Here is a 16,379-nt window from a genome sequence, read left to right on the forward strand (position 1 = left end):
GCGATTCATTGCGATAATTCGATCGATCGGATTAGAAACATTGATACGACTAGAAACGAAAGCAGCGGTAATTCGAATTACCTACCTCATACCCAAGTTCCCTGAGGAATAGTCTGATGAGCGGTGGTTCTGTGCCGAAGAACTTGGTGAGCTTTTTCACCCTCGAAGGGTTGGAAAGAGCCGGCAGCTCGGAATCCTTGATCAGCGGTTGAGACTGCGACCTCACCATTGCCATGCTCGTTTGAGTCCTGAGTGCAGCAATCTCGCCCCTTATGTTCTCCATTTCCTGCGAATACCTGGTAGTGGTGAGTTTCGAAAATTCTCACTCGCTTCACCGCCTATACCGCTCCTTCCTATTTCCCACGTTCCCTCCTATGCCCGATTGCACTCGATTTTGTTACAACAAGTCGTTAGATAACAGTTTCAGACAAATTCATTTCGATTCAACTATACCGTGTATGAGAAACCGTGTTTTCACTACTTAGCTACGTATGCATATACGTAGCTAAAGAATTTCTAAAGAAACTGACCATGTAAACAGCGCCTTTGAATCGTCCTCGTCTTTATTTCATTACCGATCATTCGATTTCATTTTTATTTCGTTTTTGTTGATTCGATGCGAAAGCCTTTCCAATTGCAAACTCGACACGCATCGATAAAAGAACTTTCCGTACGAAACGAGTTTCCTTTATTGTCGAGCATGTTGCTTTTTAAACTCCAAGTATTTAAAAAGTTGCCAATGCTCGCATATGCTTATACGTACGATATATGTACGATGAGAAATAAACTGCATACAGCGCTACGTAAAAATAACTGAAAATCTCGTCTTTCTAAAGATCTCTTCTAAGCTAAGCGTTTTTAAATCGTTAACCAGATTCTCTCACCTGTATCATCAAATGTTGCGTCCTCATCTCCGAACTCAAGTGTGCCACCGATCTGGCAAGCGTCACTACGTGAGATTCTAGTCGTTGGAAGCGTTTGTTAATGCTCTGCAAACGCAAGGACAATGCTTAATCGGCCGCGTATCCGTGAAAATAGATCATCCAGCTTTAATTTGTGTTGCGAACGAGAACTTTATCTATTTATCCTTCGATACAATTGTATCAAAAAAATTTCATCTCTCCATATCGAAATCGACCGTTTAATTTCACACAATTCGTACGACGCATTTTCATTTTTCATATAATGAAAATTACGATAGTAAGTGTGATAAAACACCGGCCGCCAAGTAACGGATTGCGACATGTGTGGCGTGACGCTCCTTTCCGTAAACGATATCATTCTACCTTGATTCGTTTAAACGAAACCTTATGCACACGTCTTGCAGATACACCAAGTACGGCGATAAAGTTTCGCGATTAAGTAACAGTAAAGACCACTATAAAGAGGGTTCGCGCGAAAAGCAAAATGCCGTTTTAGAAAGTAAAATTAGCTAACGGAATCTATGGTAAACGGTAATGAACGGCCGATGAAGATTCGCGAAAGATGGATGGAAATGATACTAAGATGGTGAAACGGACGCGACGCGTCTTTAATCGAACCGACCTTTATGTCTTTGGCTTTCTTCATTCTGTCGTCGATCGCGTGGGATCTACGTTTATCATGGTGCCTTGTAACAGGTCTCGATGAAACGGACGACGTCGGCAACGATGAGACGGAACCGTAACTGGCCAGACCTCTGGCCTTTCGTCTTTTTTTCACACTTCCGCCGAGCAATTTCAGTACCTGCGATCGTTAGCAATCCTATTTTACTACAGCTGTTCGTATCACCATGTTACAGGTGCAAGTTACAAGTACGATTTAACGTTTGTACATCGGTTAATTTGTGGCAACTACACCAACGTAAGTTGCTACTTGTCTCACCTCGCTGTACATATTTTCCAGACCTTCCAACTGCTTCCTAATCGTTCTTGCGTCGTTTGTACTTAAATCGGAATCGCTTCTATCCAGCATCGAGTCTAAATCGAGTCCAGTGGTGGTCGAAGTCAAGTCAGCTGCTTCTACACCGAAAACTAAATAAACGATAGTCGTATAGAGTCGTTAAGGAGGAAAGTAACGATGGTGAAAAATACGCGCAAAGAAGAAAATCGAACATTACTTACGATGAGAGAATTTCTTCGCAGCATCTTTTTTGGAAGTAGACGCACCACGATGCTTCGAACTACCCGGGAACCCGCTTCTTTTCTCTATAGCCTTGCTGTAATCGTTGTAATTGGGTTTCGATCCGTATGGTAAGCTACAAGGCCCACAAATACGCGACCGTTAACATTGCCAAGAATCGCATGCTAAGAGGACGGTTAAACTGGCAAAGATTAGTTATTTCGATCGGATACTCTGTCATCGTTAACGCGACTGCCGTAATCGACCAGCGAAACCAACCGACCTTTACGTACAAAAGCGTATCTCCTAGATCGAATAATCGTTTGGAACGGTAACCTTTCCGTTTCTTGGAATATTCTTTATCGCAACTACGGTTGGCGGCATCCCGAAGGATATTTTACGCGTCGAAATAGCAAGAGAAACAAAAATTCTGGTTTCCCGATAGGTTGGTTGTTCCTAAAACGAGCACACCCGTCTGCCTACGTTTGTCGACAGTTTGCGATCGGTTGGTTGCGGATCCATTTTAGCAGACCCGTATCGGTGCCCCGATGTACGCGAAGGCCAGAAATAATCGGAAGCAACCCTGGACCAGTGACCGGAAGCGACATCGGTTACGGGACGAAGAGGATCTGTTTGAAGTAGCGTTACCTCGCCGAGTATCGATTTCTCGATGTTCTGGGACTTTCATGGGGTGAAAGCGGCGGTAGAGGTGGCGTTACCGATGATACACTTTCGGACAGGGTGGAATGCGCCATCGCGGGGACGTCTCTTGGTTCTAAGATGCTTCTCAGTTCCGACTCCACTATGTCCACCCATTCGGAATCCTGTACTGTAAGTTCGAGTAAATCTACGTAATTATAAGTACAATTTTACAATCGCGACAAAACGTTTACACGCGCAGATTACGCGCAACTACGCGATCGATTACCGATTATTCGATCGTCAGTCATATTCGTAATCATCGAGGAAACATTTGCACGACACAGATGCGGACGTATACGTATTCTACAAGTCTGACTAAAACTAGAGGAAGCTAGGATTACCTACCTTCTACCGTTTACGTGTATATATATATATATATACTTTGAGATACGGTGAAATATTTATCGTGGCGACTTAACGAGACTCTAGCAAGGTTGGCGAGTAACAAACCTGGGGGGTGAGTTTGGTCTTCGGGTGGTGGCCGTCTTCCGCTCGAATAAACAGCAGATCCTCTTCCCGAATCAACATTGGAGGAACTCTGTCCAGCTTTATCGTAATCCGATCCAGATCCCTGATTCTGGATTTTCAATCGACTGATACCGTGTTCCAGCTCGTCTTTCCTTGCCTCCGATTTCGCTATGCAATCCTTTGCGTATTGATTCTCCATCCTCTTCAGAGGCTCGCCGTTTCCAATTCTCGACCCGCACGAACTCCTACCCACGTCCGTTTCGATACTATCCTTCGACATTTTTCCGTTGTAATGATTCTCCTCGGCTCGTTTCTGCAACTCTTCGATTCTCTTTTGCACGCAAGTTCCTTCCGACTCCTGACTTTCCTGACCGGCGGCCACTCCTAGCTGTTCCTGTTCCCTCTTCGAACACCTAACGGCATCGTCTCTGCGAATAGCGAAGCTGGTTTCCGGCCGATACTCGTCTTTCCTTTGAGAATCGCTTCTCCTGAATTCCCCTTGTCCACGATCTTCCACCGTAATCTCGTATCTTTCTTTGTCCAACGGATCCACCGTAAGAGTTTTTAACCCGTCAACCGGATTTCTCGATTGTTCGTTAACGCAGCCAGACCTTTCGTCCTCGTACGAAAGCTGCGGCTGGGACGCCGCCTTCTCGATACCTTTCGTCGAGTTTCGTCGCTGAAACTCTGCTTCCTGGTTACTTTCGGCTTTCATATAGACTTGCGGTACACCGTACCTCGGTCGACCTTGAGCATAATGGTAATACACTTCCTGTCCGGGCAGCCTCAGCTCTTGAGCTTGTCTGGAAGTGCTCGGTAGATCGATCTGAGATCTTGACATGGTTTGTCGAGCTTGTTGGTATTGCTGATAAGACACGTTGTTCGAGAAATAGCTTTGCTGCACGTTCCTGACGCCGGCGCCGCCGCCTCCGCCTCCGCCTCCGCCGCCGCTGCCGCCGCCGCCACCGCCGCTGGTTTGGCTATTTTGCTGTCCGACCAGTTGCTGCTGCTGCTGCTGCTGCTGCTGCTGCTGATGCATCTGCTGGATCAGTTGTCGTTGATGCATGTTCTGTGCGTGCTGCTGCGCGAATCTCGGACTCTGATGATGGCTCTGATTCTGATGCAACAATTGTTGCGCACTCTGGAAGTTTTGATTCGACGGTTGCATCGCCGCGTTCCCCACCTGGTGCGGTTGCACGCCTAGACCATGAGGTTTCTGCATCTGCGTGCTCTGGCCCTGTTTTCCAAAATCGCTCCCGTTAATCCCGATAAATTCATCCAGCTGTCAACCTCGAGCAAATGACTAAATTAACCGACTAAATTAAACGACTAAATCGATATACGATGTTATCGTAATACGTAAATAACGATATACGTCATCGTCCAAGTACCACGAAAGCTACGTCAAAGTGAGAAAAGCAATAAGAAAGATTATAACGGAAAATCACGATATCGAACAATATCAAGGGTCACGGCAGGCGACCATAATCGATAGCCATGTCACAGAAATTTCTTGCCATTGAAATTTTCGTATCCGTTTACGCCCTCGGCATAGATAACTACTTATTTGCCTATACCTATATGTCGGAGGAGATTCGTCAGTTTACTCCGTTCTCGAGCACGAAAGCAACAGGACGCGAACGCGTCCACGCTTCTTTCACTACCTCCTCCCTCTAACAGCAATTTGCATTCCCATTAATTATTTTACGTATTAATTACGAACGCCACTCGCAGCGTCCTGCTCGTTTTTCTCCAATTACTCTAATTGATCGTCTTCGATAACGCATATTATTACGACGCGTATATTATCTCAGATGTTTCACGCGGATGAGTCGCGTGAGCGCGTTTCGAGAAAAATAACGATCTATCGGAGATGCCTGTCTGCGAGTTGGTCGGGAAAACGACGGACTAAAGGACAACGGGAAAGATTCTCGCCGCTCCTTATAAAAGGAACTTATGAATGAACCAACCGACGCGACCTCTTACATCGGGATATCGATAAATTTGGAGAGTTATACGCACAGTGCATCGTGCTGTGTGTGGTCGGTTTTAGATGGCATAAATATGGAACACGTATCACGTGCACCGGCTATTTGAATAGCACGTATGTGTCGCGTTATTGCCCTTTCTGAATTTATATGAGGAGAAGGTTACCCTTACTTACGTAAAAATAACCTTTCCGCTGGTTACACCGGAAATAACCATCGGCGATTTTACCTGACGCCTGGCGCGTATCCGAAACGTTTCGATCGTTCCTTCCTCGAAACACAATTTTTGCACGGATAAGACCTTGGAAAGAGAAGCGGAGAGGCGGGAAAGCGGAGAAACGTCTGAAAATTTCATTTGCGAACAAATCGATGCGAATAAAGGCGTATTACGGGGAAATATGTTCGTTGAATATTTGAAACGTACGATCGATAACTGCTGGGAAACAAGTTGATTGCTTTGGCTGGCAATGGTCGCGGATCCAAAATACAACTACCAAACTACCATTCCAATTCGTCATTTCTCATCGTTCGCATGTTTTTATCACGAAGAATGTACGAACTTGGCCTTTGGTATATTTTAAATGACAACCTATATAATTGTTATACGTTGTACAAATAAATGAACGATTATGCGCTATGATACAAATACAAGTCCTTGAATAACGTCGCGAATCACGCGCTACAAACGTGTCAGTTACAAACTGCGATTTTTGTCGCAATGTCAAAGATTCGAAACAATTTTTCCAACATATCCTCCCCGTATTCCAGCTTTTTAATTAAGAACGGAACCCAACGAAATTTTCTCGTATTTTCTTCCTTTTTCCTTTTTTCATAGAGTCGTTATTTCGACGTGCAATAAACTCCCGTTCGCCATTTCGATATAACAGGTGTGCTTTCATATTAAAAAAAAAAAAAAAAAAAAAAAACATATACATCGTACGTACGCAATTCAGGAAGCGAGATAAAACATAGAAACGTGAAAATAAATGAAAATATGCGAGCGATTGAAAATAGTTCACTCGAAAACGTAACGACTTTTTCATACGTTCGATGAAACGAAATTAAAAGCTGTCAGACGACGGAACGACGTCTTTCGCTTTATTCAAAGTCGGTACTAGTCGTATTTTATAGGAAACCGGTTATTTCATTGACAGGACACGTTTGAATCTCAACACGTAAGATACATGCGACTGAATACTCGTTTGCTTTAAATATGCAATTTTTGTAATTCCGATGAATCTGTAAAACGATGGTTTACGATAATTATCGTAGCCAGTCGCTACTTAGTATCGCGGATAATCGTCGATAGTAGAGCGAAGCGTGGAGATATTTGCATCGGTGTAACACAAGTCCAACGGAATTAAATCTAATCTAAGAATTCGATAGAATTAAATTGCAAAACTAAATTCCATATTACATGGAAATCGCTGACTATACGAGTAATTTTCCGCGTAATAACTTTCACGTTTAGGTACTTCCTATGTGTACATTCGTCGATGGAACTTTCGACTCGAGCGAGCAATTTAAAGCCGTTTGAAACGAAACCAATGCTGTCTACCGGCATTGAGAAGCGATTCACAGAGCGCGGAAGTAAATCAAAGATTACCTGGTTCTGAGGGCTCTGATGAAGTCCTTGATGCAATTGCTGACTCGGCAATCCAGATGGTCCCTGAACAACGTATTCCCTCGCAACATTTTGCACCTGCTGGCCACCTGGCGCTGATTGGCCAAAACCAGGAACTTGAGTTTGATGGACCGTTTGAACTCCTCCAGGTGGAGCGTGATGCGTCACGTGAAGCTGAGCACTTTGGCCTGGTAAATTGGGTTGAATCTGTGACGTAGGCTGAAGTTGTCCAGGAAGCGGTACGTTCTGTTGATTGCTCAGGTAACTATACGAGTGCCCGTACTGACCTAAATCAGATTCAAGCGTTAAATAAATGTCACTGTCCGTTACGTTGCGAGCGGGTTAATTTCAATTTTTACGCAGTTTCGATACCTTCCCCCCCCCCCCCGTTACATTTTACGTGTATACGCGAAGTAGCCGAGTAGTGCGAAAATGCAATTTTATTTCAAACCTGTCGTTGAAATATCGATGGAAAATAGGATATCGCCACAACTATCGTCTATCGCGTGGAATTCAAAAGGATACCGAGGATACGAAGAACATCCAATCGATCGATTTTCTACTTTCCGATTTTCAACTTGTCTTGCCTGTTTATAATTTATAGCCACCGATCTCTACATGACAAACCTAATTATATCTAATCGTACGTAAAAATCATTTAGCTGTATCGCGTGGGATGCCATCGAAGATCGATAGCGTGTTCTCAAGATTAACCCATTGCCTTACAACCGGTGATCCTCTTGCTAGTTAACTAGCAGGCTGGAAGGCGGTGCCGACAATCATACCGCCGACTACGCTCTCTTATTTCCATTTTACATTTTACATGCACGCACATGCCGTAACGCAGCACACCGAAATTGACTTTCGATGACGGATCATCTTGTATAAAGGCAAAGCGTTAATCATCGCTGCGGCAACATTGTAACGCTATGGCTTCTAGTTAATTAACAGCGAGAGGATCGTCCTGTTACTATAATATAGAATTACACCGGTGGCGTGGCTCAAGAGGCAAAATACCAAAGATACGCTGTTTAGCATCGAAGCTCCATCTTACCTCCGACTTTAATCGCAGACTACGAAATTACAAATTACCACCGTGAGAATCTCGCAATATCGTAGTACGATACGTTTCGGAAAGACAGTGTTTTTAGTGGAAATTCAGAGAGAATCGGCACGATGTTGCTACATGAAATATTTCCCGGATATAAAATACTCACCGCATGCGTTCTTTGGATATTGCTGCATATTAACAGGAGGTTCCTGTGCCCGTGGCTTCCCATAAATCCCTTCCTTCTTCTTCGCCTCCTCCTCATCGATGCTTCTGCTGGACTTTCTCAGTTCTTCCGTGACATTGTTCAAACTCGCTTCCGGTTCCGGCTCGGCATCCTTGCGACTCTGCCCGAAACGGCTCGATATCATGTCCTTGATCGTGTGATAAGTTCTCGAAATGGACTTGCTCTTGTCTTCGTCGATTTTGGTGGCCCTTGGCGCCGATGCAGCCGACGTCGACCTTCGGAGAAATTGCGATTTTATCGGGGAAAATCAATTCTCGGATTCACCGAGTGCGGCGCGATACAGGTAGATATTTACGCGTAAGATTCCGCTGGCTGATAACTCCTGGCTTGACCCTCCTGTCTCACTTCTTGCATCTGAGTGCCCTGAAAAATCGTTTACATCGTAGTTACCTCTCAAGCTCTTATCTCTCCGTGTTATCCACCTAGTCGACTAATATTTCACACTCGTGGAAATACTCGTTACACGTGGTATGAAATGAAATGAAAAACAAAAGTTAATCTAGTATTTTAAAGTATTACTTTACAAAACAGCTGCCTAGTCGCTTCAACTTATTAACCATTCCATACTCTATGTCGTTTCTTCCTTTTGTTACAAGTTCAGGCTGAATTATCATGCCTGTGGTAAACAAATTAGATATCCCTTACCATTGGCATATGCTCGAACAAACAAGTCTGATCCAATTACGCGATACTCGCCGTACATACTGCAACGATGACAAACACCGGACGCTAGCAACCTAACAAATTCAATTATTCGGCACCAGGCAGTATCAATTTATCGGTAGCCATGTACGGTTGTCGAGCCTCGAGCTTCGTGCAATTAGCATCAGAGAAAAGTCATTGGCAGCCAAGGCTCGAGAGCGTCGGCGGATAAAGCGATTGAGAAGCACCTGAAACTTTTGCTACGGGACACGGACGAGCGATTAACCAGCGTGGAGACATTTTACGTAACACGCTATAAGGGAAAGTGTGCGATACGTTATTAAATCGCTCGGCTCAGTCGCTACAACTTTGGACTTTTTAACTCGGCGACAACCCGTGCAATTACTCCTTTTAACAAGGTTATCCCGACGCTCGAATAAGTTTCTCCGTATTAAAAAGCTTTTCCATTGAAATTTTTGTCCTCTGTCGCCCGTCCCTTCCGTTCTTAATCTAATTCTTCGTTCGATTGCTACAAGTAATAATTAACGTAAGCTTGATAAGAGTTGATAAGAGCAGATTATCGGTTACTCGCGAAATTTCCTACAATATACGGATTAAATATATATTGTACGTTCGCTTTTGAACATGTGTTATACGCTTGGTCTCGACGTGAAATTAAGTTATTTTTCAAATGAAAATAAGAAATTATCGATTACCGACACCGATAATCGAAAGATATCCGAACTGTTCGCCTTATCGAGTATTTCGAAACCGGCGAGGCGAAGCACACTTCTCACCGGAGGAAAGGCGTCGCGTTGGTTAGGGAAACCCTCGACGCAATCTGCCGGAATCCACCGAAAACAATTCTCCGTCGAAGAGAACAGCGGGCAGCTAATGGCAGCGTGTCCGTTTAAACCGCAGAGGGAATTTCAAAGTTGTCGGACTGAATCCTTTGGTTCTTAGGAAGGGATGTGGTTGGAATAACAACTGACACTGTCAATCAGAAGGATAGAGGAAGAGAGGGGCAGGGAAGAGAGAACAGAGCCAAGTTTCGCCCGTAGGGCTCCATCGCACGCTTCGTGCATACGAAAAAAGATTTTCTGACTTATGGTCCCTGCACAGCTGCCGTGTCGAGGATTACGCTACGCCAAATCTAACGTACGAATATAAAATGTTACGAGTGGTTCCCAATAATACGTTGGATCGGGTATATTTTCCGTTCGTCGTAAGCCGGACCTGGTTTACGCACTTGAGGACGCAGACAACAATCAGGCTTCGAGTAGGACAAAAACATCTGCTTACGTATTTCGGATGCTAACTAACACGCGCTTCGTCTTTTCGGCAAAGATCGTAAGCGCGCTTTCTTATCGTACTGGCCGCGACGATCGCAGCTGCAACAAGACATGCCTATAATCGCCTACGATACGAATTTCCTCTTAACTAGGACAGCTAGCTAGTTCTTACTAATCGTTTCCTAGCGAACGTTTATGTACGCGCATACGTACGTCATGGAACGAAGCAAGGGAAGCAGGTAATAGATTCGCAAGACGCCTACATCGTAAAAACAATAGCTCGGTTTTACGGTGAAAAGCACGCGCACATATCGCTATTTACCATGCTGATTATAGGACAAATGCCGTAACAAGGAAACGTTGAATCGCGCGAAGATCGTCGTATGACGCGATTATCCGGCACGTTAGAAACAAATGAAAGAACAAGATCGGTGGGATCGTTCGGTTCGAACCGTGTCAGCGTTTCATCGACGAATCTAAAATAAATTAAACACGCCGTCTCTGTGCCAGAACGACAAAGAAAGAACTCACATCCGTTTGTAACCTACGATCGTGGAATAGTACCTCGTAGCACGTGCATTAACGACACCTACTCGCATTTCCAGCGATTCACGTAGGTGCCCGATCGCTGTACGAGTTGCACACGCGCGAGCCAATCGCCGGTCAATGAAAAGATTTCGTAATGATCGCGATTCGACCATCTCTGCGAATTGGCGTCCATTTGCTCCATACCTGTGCCTTCGTACGATTAACCGATGCTTTTCGAATTAGAAAAGCAGAGGGTTCGACTCGTATGCCAAAGATTCAAAACTCAAGAGGTAATGGAAGCTTTTAAAAGATATTCCGTGAAAATGAAACACGAATCTTTTCTCTCTATCTTATAAGAGACACTGTGGCGCTAGTCATAGTTACATTTTCTGGCAATTATAAATTGTAATTAAGCGACCAACGAGCATAAAACATATCCCGCGTTTTAAACTCTGCTCGTCTTAAATCACATTGTTTCACGGTGTATGCTCTTACATATTAATAAGCTATATCGGAGTAACGTTATCGCATCTAGTGCCAACAGTCGACCACGTTACGTAAGAAATTTGACTGTTTCCAGCCAGTCCTACCAGCACGTTACGAACGTTAACAAGAGAATTAGCTTACCTCTTGAACCCAAGCCTGTTGTTTGATCGGAGCATCCGGTGCAATCGCCACTCTACCGGCAGTTCTTTGTTTGTACTCGTGTAGAATGGGAATCTTGGAATTTTTGTCTCCCGACGACAGAACAACCTCGCGTTCGATCTATAAACGAAATATGTAATTCTCATCGTTAACTCTCAATTTTATTTCTCTGTGTTCCGTGTTAATCATTCGCTTTGTCTATTTTGCCAATTTATTAGTAAATATAATCTTAACTTCGCTATTAATAATCCACCGTGAATTTAAGATACAACGATACGATTAAAGGAAATTTTCTAATACCGTAATACTGATAATTGCCTATCTGCAATATCCAAAGGATCCGATAGCGTTGGTAAATCGCGTACAATTTCACCATCGATCGTCCGAGAAATTTGTTCGTTTATATAATTTTCTCACCACCCTGTCCAGTCTGTATAGACGCGGTGTACGTTTGACGAGCGAACGAATTGCAGTTCGATTACACATTACCATAAAAACGTAGGTAGATTCGATGATAAAAAGTCGGAACGGAAGCAAGATCGACCGATGCGCGTTAAGACGACGCAATGTTTTCAACGAGGATTTCTCATCGTAAAGGTCGCGTCGCTTCTTCGGTCTCGATTTCACGCTACCTACTCGATTTTTCCAAACAACATCGAGAACAGGAGCACCGCTCGCCAATCAGCCGCTCTTTGCGTGCATATAATGCGTCTAAAAAGGGGTGTCACTGAACTAAACTCGCCTTGAAATCGCATCGCATCGCATCGCATCGCATCGCATCGCATCGCATCACATCGCAGCGTATCGCAGCGCATCGCAGCGCAGCGCATCGGTCAGAAGAAAGCAAGCGTGATAAAAACGAGAGAGCTATTGCAACAGACAATGAACACGCCTAATCAACACCGTTCGATAGCGTGCGCTGTTTACGAACAATTTTCTGTGCATGCTTCCGCATGATTTTCTGTAGTATAATTTGCTACGAAACGAACAAAGAAAAGAAAGGAGAAATAAAGAGAACAGGAAAATTCTCGGTAAGTTCGTTGCCCGTGAAACGAGTTCACCGTTACGTATGTATGTGAAACTGTTCCTCTTGCATCGTCTTACATTCTTGTTAGACAAGTATTTTCTGAAATTTCTCGCCTCTCATCTCTCTAAAATATGTGTCGTAGTAAAGTATGTACGATACTCTGGAAATTTATTGGAATAAAATTAATATTTAAGATTTTGGAATAAAATAAATATTTGATATTTACCAGTTCGTTAAGTTACAGTTACACGAGTAATCAAAATATTACTGTACAACACGATCACTGCGTTTAATTAGCTGCAGCATGGCGGTTTCACGGAGAGCAGCTACCGAGAGAAACTCGACGGGACGGGACGAGACGAGACGAGACGAGACGAGACGAGACGAGACGAGACGCGACGAAACGCGACGAGACGAGACGAGACGAGAATTTCCAAGTCACGAAAGATCGGCTGAATAATTCGCAAACAGTTAAATGCGCGGAATACATAACACGATTGTCGGCGGGTACGACAAAGGTGCCAAAGACAAGTTCGCCAAGTGACGAAAATAGCGAATTTGCGTAGAAGTAGGATGTCGTCACCGACAATTGTTCCGATTTGTTCTCGCTTCGCGAGGCCGATCCACGGGGAAAAGTGATGTATCTAAACGGCTATCGCAACCCCCTTCCCAACTTCCGGTAAACGGTACGCAAGTATGATGCTCGCTTTGTCTGGCTGGAGAATCTCTGAGAATTTTCCCAAGAACGTAACGAACGTACTTACAACGAACTGTTACCGAAGATTTCACCCAACATCTTCTGCGCAATGCGTAAGTAGAATGTGGAACATACGTGTTAGCGACGGTATCTTGTCAAGTCCGAGACGACGGCAATTAATCCGATGCTATTTTGCTTTCTACCGGAAAGGTAGAGACGAATTTCTGGGACGAAACGATGCGCTATGGCGTTAAAGATTAGCCATTTGGTTCCTTTTTAATCACCTTCGTCTCACGACCATCTGTATGGTATTTCTTCAAATAGGCTGGTTTTCGCAAGCTTTTAGTAGCTTCGTAGTAGCTTTGCCTTTCGCCGCAATAACTAGATCGTTGTTAACTAGTATCGTTTCGCGATATTAATTTTAAATCGTTATCGATTCTCTTTCTTTCTCTTTCTCTTTCTCTTTCTTACGATTATCATTTACCACTCTCCTTCCTCTGTTTCCAATTAACAAGACGAATAAGTTGTACTTGAGTGGACGCACTATGACGGATCACCTGAGATGTTATCCAAGATACGGTATAACGTGTTATATTAAACGTATACCGAAAATACGATAGTACAGGAAACATACAAGCAGGCAATAAATTACGCTACAGTGATTTTCACTTTCCTCGAAACACCAGAATAGTTGGAAAATAGATATCTAATCGAAGGAAAATTGATTCAAAATCGTAGCTACGCTACGTTTCAATGGTAATCTTGATTTTCTAACAAACAACGAGTAAAACGCGCGACCCTGTAAAGACTGCTCGGAAGAAAAATATTTAACTCGTTTGTAGCATGGGATTAACGAGGATCGAAAAGAAGAACGATAGAAAACAAAGTGAAGAAACATATATATGGTTTCTCGTGAGTTGACCAACGAAAGTGAAAGGAAGGAAAGAGGGGATGGGATAAAGAAACGACGATGGAATATATGTGGGTAAGAAAATAAGATATCAAGCTAGTAAGATTTAGGTTGTTGACGTTGACATTTTGACATCGTAATACATTTTAACGTCCAATTTAGACTCCTTTCGATTTATTTCGTCCGAAATATTATTTCGATATCGTTACACGCCGACTTGACACGGATGACAAGCGTGACAACGATATTTATTAACGACCGCTAAAGTTGTAAAGAAATTTTAGAAAGTGTATCGTAACGTAGAACGCTGTGTCATGAAATTAAGCGAAATTGGTATAAAAAAGGGAGCTCAAAATATCTCTACGCATATTTCTATCGTGAGATAAACGCGTTCGTTTTTACGAGATTGTCTTTGATGATTGTCTTTAATTGATCAAGTAATTAACGAATGTAATTAATGTAATTTATTAACGAATACTACGTATCACGAGAGATACAACAAAAACATTTCGTCTTTCAACGATATTTCACATTTTACGTTAGAAAACTCTATTATCGAAACAAATGTACAAACTTGCGTGTCCGAGCACTAGTAAGTTGCAAGCAAGTTTATAACGAATAATCTTATATAAAAAGCGTTATCCGCAATTTGTTTCAGCCGATAAGTTAACGAGGCAAATAAATCGTCGCGACAACATTACATTTATGCGAAACAAACGAGTATATTATATCGTAAGACAAATTTCAAACACGATAGTAGAATTCGTCTTGTAGCAAAATCATTTTATACGTCTAAGCGAACACAGAAATTTCTAAGGCACTTGTCAAGTTTTTCTCAAGTTTTATTTACGTATCTTATTTGTCCCTTTCTCTATCTTATTTATTTATCTTCTTGTCTCTTAGGATTACAAATACGTAAGATTGTATTATATCTTTCTTTTTAATAACAATTTTAGTATAACATTGAATCCAGCAAACAAAAACAATGCTTGATAATTTTTTACCATGATAATTACCATGATAATTTTTTGCATTTTTTAAAGTTAATTGTTTACCGTGCCCTTAGCGACTTGTACATTTCTTGAAAATAAAAAATACGAAATAAAAAGTGTGGATAAGAAAATTTAAAAGGATAATCTCGTAATTACTCAAAGTGCAAATTCATCGAAACGGATGAAGCCGCGTTACTGTTCGACTGGCTGTTCTAGTATGGAACTGCTAACGGAATCGTCGAATTAACGAACGTACGATCTGATTTTCATTACCCTTGATGCCAGCAGCCAGCAGACATCGTGGACAAGCATTCGGTTCCGAACGAGTCATCGCGCATGTTCCCATGTTCGTTCAATTTGCAAAGAAAACTCGTCCATTTTCTCACACGCACGATCCCGTAAGGATCCAGCAGCAGGCAAAGCCGTTGCTTATCCTCAGAGGAAAAAAAGAACCGAGATTGAAGTTGATATCAGAGGAGAAATGGAGCATTGAACAAGGTAGAAGGGGAAGGAAGGCAGCGGGCAGAATAAAATGCTTTCATTCCTGCTGAAAGGAGAATGTCAAAGCGCTCTTAAGAGCGTCTCTTTGATATACTTCTACACAATCACCGCGGAACATCAAGGAGGATATTAAATTCACACGTTTTGCTTGTGTTCCTCCCTTATGGAATTTAATACCTGCCCTGTTATTACGGTCCGTTTGATAAAATTTATTTGCAAAGCATCGCGCGCCGCGATAAAGCCCGGCCATCCAAACAATGGCGCTTTCCTTGCCAAAAGAATAGCAACTCGAGTTAAGAGGAAAGCGATTCCGCGGCATTTCCGACAAAACTTCCAGATAAAACCAATCGAAAGCACGACAATCGGCTTTCCTCGTAGTTCAAATAATCGATCGTTTCCATCAAAATTATTTTCTAAGAACTAGAACGAAGGATAGGATGGATTACGTTATATCTGACGAACTGGCATCCAACATCTCGACTACGCAATTGTAACATCCAACGTACAACGTATCTCTTTAGTCGATGATTTATCACTTTGACAAATGGAATCCGTTGGTCATCGAATAATGTAAATTTCTGCCTAACAAGCCCGCTGTTACCCTTTTTCTGGCAATCGCTAAGTTCCAAGTTCCGATATAGCGTCGTACAGTTCACGACTGTAATAAACGACTGTAATAAAGACGAGAGAATAAAAATGGCCTAATTTTGATACTTATTCTACGTTTTAACGTTGCGGAATGGTATCCTGGTTATGTAGCACAAGCGGTTCTTTCTCAATGAGATTAAAGTCAAGTTTAACGAGTTTAATCTTAGCTCTATATCGATACTATTATCCTACCATTAACATTACTTTATCTTTTCCGAATGCGCGTATGTTTGACAAATTAAACAAATTATCGAAATTTCTGTTGGAAAAAAAGAAGAACGATTAATACGAACGAATTAAACTGTTATTTGAGAATCGAT

General features: G+C 42.7%; 1 protein-coding gene across 9 annotated transcripts in view; it reads right to left on the reverse strand.

The window, feature by feature from the left end:
- Nucleotides 1-16,379, reverse strand: part of LOC117213523 (histone-lysine N-methyltransferase 2D-like) — a 66,130-nt gene that overhangs the window by 2,714 nt on the left and 47,037 nt on the right. For 7 of the 9 annotated variants that reach the window (XM_033458938.1, XM_033458935.1, XM_033458934.1 and 4 more), the window contains 11 exons: nt 11,267-11,404; nt 8,473-8,540; nt 8,100-8,392; nt 6,865-7,169; nt 3,253-4,507; nt 2,749-2,929; nt 2,103-2,236; nt 1,864-2,012; nt 1,546-1,725; nt 885-989; nt 86-286 (listed from right to left, as the gene is read on the reverse strand). In XM_033458938.1, coding sequence (XP_033314829.1) covers nt 86-286; nt 885-989; nt 1,546-1,725; nt 1,864-2,012; nt 2,103-2,236; nt 2,749-2,929; nt 3,253-4,507; nt 6,865-7,169; nt 8,100-8,392; nt 8,473-8,540; nt 11,267-11,404 — 3,009 coding nt within the window. Of the gene's footprint in view, nt 1-85; nt 297-884; nt 990-1,545; nt 1,726-1,863; nt 2,013-2,102; nt 2,237-2,748; nt 2,930-3,252; nt 4,508-6,864; nt 7,170-8,099; nt 8,393-8,472; nt 8,541-11,266; nt 11,405-16,379 lie in introns of all 9 variants that reach the window. The other 2 variants (XM_033458936.1, XM_033458940.1) reach the window with 2 other exon arrangements.

Source organism: Bombus bifarius, unplaced genomic scaffold, assembly GCF_011952205.1.
Source record: "Bombus bifarius isolate JDL3187 unplaced genomic scaffold, Bbif_JDL3187 scf7180000009111, whole genome shotgun sequence".
Lineage (NCBI taxonomy): Eukaryota > Metazoa > Arthropoda > Insecta > Hymenoptera > Apidae > Bombus > Bombus bifarius.